Raw genomic sequence first — 12,307 nt, 5'->3', positions numbered from 1 at the left:
TTTGTGATGAAATAATCTTTTCCATTTTTGATCTGAGTGAATAAATGTAATGGTATTCAATAGTTGAGTTTTGAAAGACAAAAAGATACTCTATTTTTCCTAAGATGACATTCTTGGATATCGCTGTCAAAACATTATTAAATATCTTTATATTTAGTGGGTGTTTTTAGACTTAAATACACAAGTTCTAAAAAAGTCTCATGAAGTGGATCAATATTCTTCCTATATTGATGCTTACAAAAATTCATGATTTTAAGAGAATATTTTTATAGCATATATTTTATAGATAATTTGTATTTTAAACCAAATGCATGCCAAGACTTTTCTAGGTCATCTGACAGAAGGGTGACCTAGTGGAAAGTTTCATTTAGAAAATTAATTTTCATATTTTAAGAAAGCAGCTAGTTGTACATATTATTAATTAGTAACTTGGGTACCAATTCTTCCATGGAACAAAGCTAGAAAGGATTCCTGCTGTGATTTCTCTCTTGGGATACCTGGGTGTGGTTTGTTTACTTCTAGGCTGGGACAAAGATATCAAGAAAAGCTTCTTTTGCAAGATTCCTTGTTCTCACAAAACAAGCCTGCAGAAGGAGAAAGGGTGAGAGGGGGGTTGTGAGGGAGAGAGGTCTAGCCTGGCTTAATGTATGCTTCTACAGTGTATATTTTGGATTTTAATCCAGGTTCACAAAAATAAAAATTACAGCTTAAGTATATACTATAGTATGTTTAAGCTACTGGTATATTCACACTTCAGTGGCTGAAACTATATAAAAAATATAAAAGCAGAAGTAAAACAGTAGACACTTAGGAAGCATAACAGGTTTTCTTAAATTTTTATTCGTTTAAAGGAAGTTAGAACATAATCACAATGTACCACATATGGTTCAGAAACAAAGGCTACATAGTTATTTATTTAGAATTTGTTCCTTTTAGAAAGTGAGAGAGGAAAAGAGCTCTAATGACACTCAAGTTGCTTCTCAATTAAATCCCCATAAATTAGAAAGTGTCGCATATAACAGTGATAATAGAAACAAAGGTGTGATTCAGAAAAAATTCTGCATCCATGCTTTGTTCTTATAGCAATTTTCATTGTGCTAAGTCTTATAAGGACACTTGATGAAATAATTCTAATTCAGTATTCATGCATAGGACAGCACTTACCAGGGTCTTAACATTTGTCTTTGCTTGGTTTTGAGCACTGGGAATACTCTCTCACTCAATCCTGCCATGTGCTTGGGTCCCACATGAATGAAAGGGTGACACTTACGAACAGGGCCTCACTGCCATTGTGTTTTTTCTAATTAAAATTCAGAGTATTAAACACAGTTGAGTACATCCATGCATACATGACTTACTGTCAACATAAGCCGGAAGCTCAGAGTGAGAGAACCAAGCAAAGATTCATTGCAGAACATCATTAACATTCACTGAACCCTGCGTTTCTGGAAAGCTCTGTCAAAGCAGATAATAATGTCCTGTCAGAAATGTACCAACAGAAATTTATATTTATTTTCCCCTTTCCTTTTTTTTTTTTTTTACCATGAGAATCTAGTTTCATTCCTAGTGTATAAGCTCTCAAATGAAGAGGTTTTGCAGGGTTTCTTTTTTATGCTCTAAAACAATATTTAAAAAATAGAATATTTTAAAAGTTAGATGGCTCTTGCCTGTAATCCTAGCTACTTGGAAGGCTGAGATCTGAGGATCACAGTTTGAACCATTTGGGCAGACAAATCCATGGGACTCTTACCTACAATTAACTACCTAAAAAGCCAGAAGTAAAGCTGTGGTTCTAGTGGTAGAGCATTAGCCTTGAACAAAAAAAAAAACAGGGACAGTGCCTCGGCCCCAAGTTCAAGCCCCAGGACCAGCACACACACACACACACACACACACACACACACACACACACACACACACACACACACACACACACACACACACACACACACACACACACACACACACACACACACACACACACACACACACACACACACACACGGATGGAAAAATATTTGAATAAGTAGGCGGTGGTGTTCTTAGCACCAGTCATCAGATATAATGAGTGCATGGAATTAAAGAAAGGTGTAGCTTAGGAGTGAGGAGGTGGGCAGGTCTTCTGAGTCACAAGGTGGGATGTTTAATTTGGTTCACCTCAAATGTAAGTACTGGTTTCTTTCCTTAAGAACCTTTGGTACTCTGTATATTATAATCTCAGAAAACTCTCTCTTAAAGCACTTCTTTTTCTCTTTACTTTTGGAGTCTGCTGGGTGCAGATGCCTGGGGAGACAGACATTACATGCTGGCTTCCAGAGAAGAAGGGGAAGGCAGATTGAAGGTGTCTGGGATTTCGTTGGTTGGAATTTGCTTCTTACACTCGGTATTTTTCTTTACCATGTTCATTGATCACGCAGATGTGCTGCAACAATAAAGGATCGAAATGCACCAATTCCTTAACAAAATGAGAAGCACAGAAAATGGGACGCGGTAATAACAGAAGGACATCGTGAAACTGGTTCTTGTCACTTGACACGTGTGTGTGTGTGTGTGTGTGTAAAATCTAGAGACCCAGACAAATGGTGGACAAGAGGATGTAGTGTTAGTCTTGAGCCCTATTCTATATCCACTTACTCACGTCTCCCATAACTAGAAATGCTGAGGGCTCACTATATTTACTCCTGGCAGAGCTAGACATCTACTAATGACAACTGCCTATGTAAATGGAGAACTACCAGTGACAAGCACAGTATGGACTTTTAGTCAACCTTATTTGGGTAACAAGAAGTGTATTGCAAATATTTTTATGGACAAACCAAAGAAATGGGGTAGGCTAATAGAGGTGAGAAGAGGGGACTGATTAGTAGGATATGTGGGTAGCTCATGGAATCTGAGGCATTGCTGAGCAATGAAGCCACTGGAACGCTGGAGTGGAGGGGATGGGAGGGGCCCAGAGACTTCACCATGATGTTTGTCCATGCTTTGGGGTACAGTTACTACAGGAACTTATATCCGACAGCCCTTTCACTCTGCAACTTTTTATATGGATTTCTAATTTCGAAGAATAAGACACTGGACCACTTTGGATGAGGCCTACCTCTAGACCATCCAGTGATGCGGGTGTCACGCTAGACTATGAGACCATCTGTGTATCAAGACCATTTTCTCAAAGGGAGAATCATTCATGAACTGTACACCACTGTCATCAGAACCTGTTTACTTTCAAGCATGGACATGAGACCGGTTATAGACCAGTAGTTATCAGTGGCTGGGCGCAGTGAATGACTATAGAACAAAATCAGTGTGGAGCTGTGGTTGTGCTTGCTTCCTAATTCTTTCTCTTTTTTCTTTTCTTTCTTTCTTCTTCTTCTTTTTGTAACCAAATATAATCATCACTACTCTGTCCTCTAACACCTGCCATGCAGGGTGGCAGGGCAAATTGGGCAGTGTGGATGCAAAGTGTTCAATATATTCCTCACGCAGAAGATATCCAGTAAATAGTAGTCATCACTGTTATGATTTCAGTCACTTGTTAGATTGAGGTCACTCTTAAGTTCTTATTGAAAAGAGAATCAGATAGGGTTTTGCATGCAAAACTTACATTCAGGTCTCTGAAGTATTCATTGTAATCTAAGGCATATCCCACCACAAACACGTTTGGAATCTCAAATCCAACATCTTAGCAAAAAAGAGAGACAGAGAGAGAGAGAGAGAGAGAGGGAACAAATTAAGAGCACAAACATACACTGTCACCGTATTGTGGGCATTTAAACTGAGGACCGTGGGTTTAGGGTAGATACAAATGAGAAAATGGTACAGCAAGGACAAGTCTACCAAGGACCTGGATGAGAATGATTCCCCGGGAGACAAGGCACTCAAGCAAACACGCATGAAGAATGACTGGACTGTCAGGGTACAGAGAGGAGGAAGGGCTCAGGAGGCAACAAGAAGGAAGTATGAGTTAGTCATGTGGCCCATTGTTCCAAAGCAAGCGGCCTGTAATGACATAATGCCAAAGAAAATGCTCTGGAAAGCACAAAGGACTATTCAAGCAGAAGGCACTAAGGTACCGCAGTATATGACTAGGCGTGCAAGCCATAGTCATTGGGAAACAAGTCTCCCTCATGGTCACTATCCTCCTTGGTTGAAGTGTTAGGAAGCAAACCTTGGGAGACAAGATGAGGAGAACTGGGGTTGTTCTGCTTGCTGAAAAGAGTACTAAGGGTTATTTTAATGCTGATCACTGAGTCTTCAAGATAGAAGATACTAATTAGCTCTTTATCTCTAATGAGGACAGAAGGAGAGGAAATGGATTTAAATGCAGCATAAAGAACTTGGGTTCATCAAAAGAAGACTTTGTATTGCCTGCTGGTGGCTGACACTTGTAAAAACTCAGGAGGCTGAGATCTGAGGATTGTGGTTCAAAGCCAGCCCCAGCAGGGAAGTCCATGAGATTTTTATCTCCACCCAAAATCCAGAAATGGAGCTTTGGCTCAAAAAAGCTAAGGGAGAGTGTCCAAGCCCTGAGTTCAAGCTCCAGCACACACACACACACACACACACACACACACACACACACACACACACACACACACACACACACACACACACACACAAAAGGATTTTATTGAACGGAATATGAATTTTATTGGAGAGAATCCTGAAAGAACAGTTATTTATTCTCCTCTTTTGAAGGTCTTTGACATAGAATAAATGTGTCTTGGTTCAATGATTTTTACTTTTTTCAGTATCTTGGGAGTCTTGTTTTCAGTATCTTGGAAGATTGTTTGCTACAGTATAGTACAAAACAGTTGCACTTGTTTAACCTTGATGAAACTGAACTTCCGAAGAGGCATGAGCAATCATCTGCCTGGTCATTCCATCCCATTATTTCTTGTGACCAAAGATTCTCTTACAGAAAAACGAATTGGCTCCTACTTACAAAACATATCAGACGTAAGGACTCTGTTTTCTAGGAAACTCAATTATGGGGTCACTGATCAGGAAAGCTGTTATATTCTTCCAAACTGCTGAGGTTTTTGGTTGTGTGTGTGTATGTATGTGTGTGTGTGTTTAGAAAAATAATCAGAGGAGGTGGACATGGTGGCAAATGCCTGTCATCCTCTCATCTAGCACTCAGAAGGCTGAGGCAAGAGGATTGCAAGTTTCAGGCCCACCTGGGCTACCTAGTGAGGCCTTGATTCCAAGAAGCCCAAACACTCCAAGAGAATCCAGACTAAAAAGAAAGACATGGAAAGTTACACTGAGCATGAACATGTACTACAGAGTCCATGCGGAGAAAGGAACAGAAAGTGCAAAGCCTCAGAAATTCAGTGAGAAAGAAACAGAGATTCTGAGCTGGCTCCAAGAGGTTGAGCAAATCTCAGGAAATCCTGATGGTAACTGTAATACTGACTTTATAGGGAACAATGCAATCCCTCTACAATAGGTGTGGTAACTCAGACTGGGAAAATTAAAGCCCAAAGCCAGCTTAGACAGCCAAGCCTTGTGATGTCATGGGATAAATGAGGGATGATGGCTCAGCTGGACAGTCAGGACCCAGCCAACCACTGCTGGCTGGTACCTGAGTACAGCCTCTAGACTTAGGTTGGCAGTTACCATAATCAGCATGGCCTTACACGATCTGTTAAGTGCAATTAGCTATTATCTTTCTTGAACACTGTCTAGCATGTATGACCCTTGATAAGTGTTAGCTGATTTATGACTATTTTTGTACTGCTGGGACTTGAACTCAGGTCCTTGCACATGCTAAGCAAAGGCTTCACACTGAGCCACACCCCCAGCCCCAGCAACTGCTATTTTATTTATGTTTATGCTATCAGTGACACAAGAAATTTACAATTAACTGGGTATGTTTGACGTGCGTGTTCCTCAAACTCAGTTTAAAAATCTTACCTATTCAGTGACTATCTTGTATGATTTCCTTTCAAAATTTCTGTGTAGTAACCTCATGTAACCTTACTGACATCCAGAAATCAACAGGAACACATTATTGGGTCTATCTGCCTGGAGTAAAAGGGACCAGAGTCAGTGCACCCAGCACAGGGCTGAGACTTGTGCTGAGAATGATGAGTCACCACTGGCACAGGACCCATCCATACAGTGCATGCCTCTGTCTCTAATGTTTGTTCAGCTTGCTGATGGGAATTGTAGCCAAATTTTCTCGGGGGCTTTGGAGCAAATATAAGTTATAAAAATCGAGCTGAAGTCTGCTTTATGCAGGTGAAAAAAATCGCCCCTAGTGTTAGAATAATAAATAATCCAGTGGTTTGCTTATCCTTTCTGGCACTAGACTCTGTCCTGCTCAAGAGAGGAAAATGCCCTAGATGAAGATAGCTCTCAGCACACGTGTCTGAAGTCAAGTGTGAAGATGCTATCTACAGATCCCTGCTTGGCTCATTCTCTGTGTGTCTGAACTTTTGTTTGGAGGTGATGGGGAGACATCTCATATTCCCCACCCCTTTCTGAGGGCTTTGCTAAAGGTCACCGTTGTACATTGTTTGGCAATCCTTCCTAAAACTGTGTGGAGATGCTCCTGCCACTGGTGGGAATGGCCACCAGGCAGGAAGGCTATGTGTTTGAATTAGTCTCTCCAAGTTAAGTCTTTCTCTACCAGGAAATCTTAATCATGTAAGTTATTGAAATTACAGTGTTGTCTACAATCTAACAATTAAAAAAAAATCCCAAGCACAGGACAAAGTTCCTGTGGACAATGCAAATTAAAAAATGCATGACAATGAATTTTAAAGGATTCGAAGGTCCTTTGGCAAGGCAGCAGGGAGGGGGAATTTGTGGGATTGTCAGCCCTATACAGCATCTATGTTACACATGTTGCCATCAAATGGGCAACTAATAATTCTTCATCATAAAATTGAACACCAGCATACACACACACACACACGAACACACACACACACACACACCACACACACACACACACACACACACACACCCAAACCCCCCCAAAAATACTTACAGTCAGGTCTGAAGCCATCACATCGGGGTGTTCTCTTCACCAACAAACTGCCATTCGAAAGGAAGAAAATATGCGCTTGTTATCCCAATAAAGTCTGTATGAATTGCAAACCGAATGAACAAAACTGGATGGATTTTTCTCCCTTTAGTCTGGGCAGCATCACCCCATCCTCTTGTAATTCTGGCCTTTGGTGCTATGGGGGGGGTGTTACCTCAATAGTTACAGATAAAGATGAAAGGAGCTGAGCAATTGCACAGGGCTCACCGGCTGGTCCTGCAAACAGCTCATGGGGGCACAGTCAAGGTCAAGTGGGGTAGAATACACAGCAAGTGCATCCTTTCCCCTTCCTCTTTCAGGCTATTTTTCATTGTGTTCAAAGCATAACACCCAGGAAAGGCTGAGGGAAGAGTGTGCAACAGACTCGGCTCTTTGGAAAGAGCATCCAGTGTTTGGATCCCGCTTGGGTGTGGTTGGAAAAATGGAAATGACCATACTCACCTGGCTACCTTAATCATGTTCGGTTTGTATTTCCTTATGTTGCCAAGCAGTGCTGTCATGGTCCTTCCAGTCCCCACAACATCCTTTGCAGAAGGACAGACAAGTTTATTAACAAAATGTATTTGTGCATCCCAATAGCTTTTTAAAAACTTTTCAGCCAGAGAGATAATCTTCATAAATGGTGCATGATAATTACAAACACCAAACCAGGTGGAGACAAAGGAAGGGAATACCCCGGGTTCTGTGTGCCTAGGTGCTTTTTCTAGAAGCTGAGTTTTGGGGGATAAAGCGGTGTGATGTTTCTCACATCAAGGAGTTTTGTGCAGGGGAACAGCTAAATTCAGTCTTTGGAGAGAGCCCATGGGGCTCCTCCAGGCTGAGTATACTGGACTCGTGCATGCATATTTGGGGACTAAATTTGGCCGCAAGGTTACACAACACAATAGGAGGCGCATGAATTTTCATGGGCATGGGTTGTGCATCTGAATACCCTGAAAGGATAAACCCCTCCCCCTCGGCCTCCCCCACTCAATAGGAGATTCAGTGGCTGGGAAGTGAGACGTCTCTGGGCAGCAGCTGGTGACAGCCATGAGTTCTGAGGGTCGGAGGCTGCCCTGGGCCCAGCTCATCTCGGCTGATGAGCTGTTCCTTCACAATTACGGCAGAATGGGTCTCTGCAATTTATTGTCCTTGAGACAGAAATCAGCTGTCAGTGGCTGATGCTCAACACAACAGGTCTGAATTTAGTCAGGGTTGGGCAATTCATTTGGCTGGAGGGTCTACTTCATGGGTGCAGACCTAAACAGCGATTGTGAGACAAAAGCATGAAAAGAGACTACCTCCCCCCTGCCCTCCTGAATTTTTGCTGCTAAGACAGACATGATCCTGGATGAGGCCATGTGCCCTACCAGTTCACTGCTGTCTTCTGTTTTTCTCTTCCTTTCTCTCTTTCTTTGTAACAAAAAACCAAACAAAAGCCTCAAAAGACAAAAACAAAAAAAAATTAAATCATAGCTTTCCCCTAGATTGCCATTTAAAACTGTATTTATAATTTCAATACTAAAAGCATTAGAGGTCAGAAAAAAAGATGAAATAAAGGGTAAAGAGACTTCTACATTTTGATTTTACAGGTAAGTTTAACAGTAGATTTAGTTCCTGGTTTGAGGAGCTGGGTTACTTTTCAGATTCACAAATTGGAGCAAGAACCAATTCACACATATGTGAAGCTGGATATAAAATGGGATAAACTGTTATTGCAGAGCTTTGATTCTAAATTGCTTATGGATAGTGAATCTACTTGATTCTAATTAATCCAAATGGATTAATTAGGACACGGAGAACTCAGACAGTCCTGGGCTAATCTGATAGCAAATTCTGCTGTTAAAACTCACCAGTAAATTCTTTCAACTTCCAAATATGGAGAAGGAAAAGGCAGCTTACCTCAACAATGAGGACATTCTGAAATAAATAAAACCACTGTTTTAGAATATAATGAAAATCTAGCTCACAATATAAATACATGTTTACTTTATAGTTAGAATTACACTATTTGCCAGTTGGTTCTTCTCTGCCCATTAATTCCAAATGACTGAAAATAAATCCAGCTATTTGAGATTCATTTTCCCAGTCCTTTCAGAATTCCTGGGTGGCGTAATTTTAGTATCCATATTCAGGTTAGACGCAGCTTAAAACTATCCATAAAGTCCTTCCACCTTGATAATTCAGGGAGCACACACTCTGTCACTCAGCTCAGAGTTGAGCTGAGTTCACCAGGACAAGAAGTCAATGTATCCTGCGCTAATAGAGATAGTATTCTGTAGATGGATCATATATACTCATTGTAACAATCCATGCTCATGTGGCAAAACAAATCCTTAGGGATTTGGCATTTACCCTTGGATTTTTCAACCCAAAGGAAAGAAAGGAAGAAAGAGGGGGGGCAAATTCCTTATTTTTGATGATATGTTTAGGTCTCTTAAATATGCCTCCTACACATTGAGTAGGCTTTATTTATTTATTTATATTTTATTATTAGTGTGTGTGTGTGTGTGTGTGTGTGTGTGTGTGTGTGTGTGTGTGTGTGTGTGTTGGTACTACGTCTCAAACTCAGGGCCTGGATGCATCCCTTAGCTTTTTCACTCAAGACCAGTACTCTAGCACTTGAGCCAAAGCTCCACCTGTCCCACCAAAATAAAATATGTGTTGGTGTGTCATTCCAATGAGCTAAATGGTGAGAGTATTACTTTCAAATAATGGAGTTTTGTTTCTTTAAATGACCTTCTTTATATCTCTTGAATTTACATAATACTAAAAAAAATTAGATCAAGTCAGATGCTGATGGCTCATGCTTATAATACTAGCTACTCAGGAGGCTATTATCCAGAGGATCAAGGTTCAAAGCTAGCCCCTACAAAAAAGTCCAGATGATGTATCCAAAATAGCCATCAAAATACTGGATTGGAGGCACTCTACTACCAACTGAATGAATGTGAAGCCCTCAGTTCAACCCCAGCCCCCCCCCAAAATCAGATCAAATCTTACACAGTATATTTCTTTTCTCTCTCGCTTTCTTTCTTTCTTTCTTTCTTTCTTTCTTTCTTTCTTTCTTTCTTTCTTTCTTTCTTTCTTTCTTTCTTTCTTTCTTTCTTTCTCTCATTTTCTTTCTTTTTTGCTTGCTTGCTTGCTTGCTTTTCTTGCTTGCTTGCTTTATTTCTTGCTTGCTTTCATGCCAATATCAGAACTCAAGGTCTGGGTTTTGTCTGCTGCTTTTTTTTTTTTTTTTTTTTTTTTTTGGTCTGGTGGTGGGGCCTGAACTCTGGGGCCTGGGAGCTCTTTAGCTCAAGGCTAGCACTCTACCACTTGAGCCACCTTTGCAGCCCTTGTCTACTGCTCTGTATACTTATTTCATCTTACTATCTCAGTAACTAACTATTTCAGTATCTATCTCAATATCTATCTATATATCTGTCTATCTCAGTATGTATGTATGTATGTAATCTATGAGGTCCTAGAGGGCCTTCAAACTCAGGGCCTCACACATAAATATATTTAAGTCATTTAAAAAGTTTTACCTTAGATGGGAAGGGGAAACAAAGGAGGAGGCTATAATGCTTGATAAGAAATGTACTCATTATCTTGCCCATGTAATTGTAACCCCTCTGTATAGTATTTTCACAATAAAAAATAAATAAAAATTAAAAAAATAAAAAGTTTTACCTTGTTGAGTATGTGTGTCTGGACGCACGCACACATACACACATGTACCTGTGTGCTGCTACTGGAGCTTGAACTCAGGACCTCATCTCCCAATTAGCCTTCCTGCTCAAGGCTGGTGCTCTACCACTTGAAACTACACTTGTAGTTTTGGCTTTTTTCTGGTTAACTGGAACTAAGTCAAATTTTTCTGCCCAGGGTGACTTCAGACCTCAATCCTCAGATCTTAGCTTCCTGAGTATCTAAAATTACAGGTGTGAACCACTAGCATCTGGCAAGTTGAGTTTTCAAGTCTAAATGTATATTCATTTTTAGTATAGCAACTGTATCTATTCCAACACATATAAATATATACTTATCATTAAAGACAGTTTGTGCCTCATAATACAAGATACAAAAATTACAGTAAGTTTGAAAACAGAGCATTTCAATATTTTGAATACTTATTTGTTTATTGTTGGTTGCTGGAAGTGATCCTGGCATGCAAGCATATATTTAAGCAAGTACTTTACCACTGAGCTATATTCCCAGTCCTAAGAGTTTCTAAACTTATGGTCTGTATTTTACTGTTTAAATAATTTTTAAATGTTTATGTATTTTAAAAGAGGTTTAAGTTATCATGATATTATATATTTTACAGAGCCAAAATACCACATTTAGCAACAATGATTCTATCTTGATATTACATGAAGCTTAGTATATGTTCAGAATTCCCCAGTGGCTGGGTATGGTAGCTCAGGCCTATAATCACTGCTACTTGTGAGGCAGAGATCAGGATTCATGGTTTGAGGCCAACAGGGACATAAAAGTTCACAAAGCTCCATCTCAAGCAATGGCAGGATGCAGTGGTACATGACTGCCATACCCAGCAACACAGGGAAGCATAATAGGAGAATTGCAGTCCAGGCTGACTCCAGCATAAAGGGAGACCTACTTCGAAAATATCAAGGCAGAACATAGCTGGAGGAATGGCTTAAGTGGTAGAGCACCTGCCTATCAGATGTGAGACTTGAGTTCAATCCCCAGTACTGATATAAAAAGAAAAACTGTACCTCCAGTTGTCCTTAACATGACTTCTGTAGTTTGTTTAAGCTAGAACCATACGTTGAAATATGTTGTTGTTTGATTGCTTCCCCCAGAGTTCATATGTAGAGAACTTAATCCCAATGCAGTGGTGCTTAGAAGGAGGGGCCTAACAAAGGTAATGTGGTTCTGAGAGTTCTACCTTCAACAATGGATTACTGTCATCACTGCAGGAGTGGGTTGGTATAAAAGCAAGGTTACCCCCACACACACACACACACTTGTTTTTTCCCTCTCTCCTCTTTTCCTTCCACTTTCTACCCTGTAATGGTGGAGCATGAAGGCCCAAGATTAGAGAGGATGTATCAGTCCTAGTTGGGAAACATTTTCATTCACGTCTAAAGAGATGAATAGCTTTATACTTAATTTTTGGTTTTGTTTTGTATTCTGGGACTGGGGATAGAACCAAAGGCCATATAAATGAGCACTCTGCTTTCCAGAACCCTGCTCACCCTCCTCCTTTCCTCAGCTCTTTTGTTTATATTTTTACTGCTGAGATATAGAGTCTCCCTAACT

General features: G+C 40.3%; 1 protein-coding gene across 3 annotated transcripts in view; it reads right to left on the bottom strand.

Moving 5' to 3' along the window:
• Positions 1 to 834: 834 nt before the first annotated feature.
• The window catches only part of Prtfdc1 (phosphoribosyl transferase domain containing 1), an 81,478-nt gene continuing 70,005 nt past the window's right edge, over positions 835 to 12,307 (bottom strand). For 2 of the 3 annotated variants that reach the window (XM_069998305.1, XM_069998304.1), the window contains 5 exons: positions 8,936 to 8,953; positions 7,496 to 7,578; positions 6,998 to 7,044; positions 3,602 to 3,678; positions 835 to 2,422 (listed from right to left, as the gene is read on the bottom strand). In XM_069998305.1, coding sequence (XP_069854406.1) covers positions 2,375 to 2,422; positions 3,602 to 3,678; positions 6,998 to 7,044; positions 7,496 to 7,578; positions 8,936 to 8,953 — 273 coding nt within the window. In that variant the 3' untranslated portion in view covers positions 835 to 2,374. The remainder of the gene's footprint in view (positions 2,423 to 3,601; positions 3,679 to 6,997; positions 7,045 to 7,495; positions 7,579 to 8,935; positions 8,954 to 12,307) is intronic. The other variant, XM_069998306.1, reaches the window with a different exon arrangement.

This window comes from Dipodomys merriami, unplaced genomic scaffold (assembly GCF_024711535.1).
Source record: "Dipodomys merriami isolate MVZ:Mamm:240054 unplaced genomic scaffold, mDipMer1.0.p SCAF_51, whole genome shotgun sequence".
Lineage (NCBI taxonomy): Eukaryota > Metazoa > Chordata > Mammalia > Rodentia > Heteromyidae > Dipodomys > Dipodomys merriami.
Note: the sequence above shows the minus strand (reverse complement) of the source record. Positions and strands in the feature narration are given on the sequence as shown.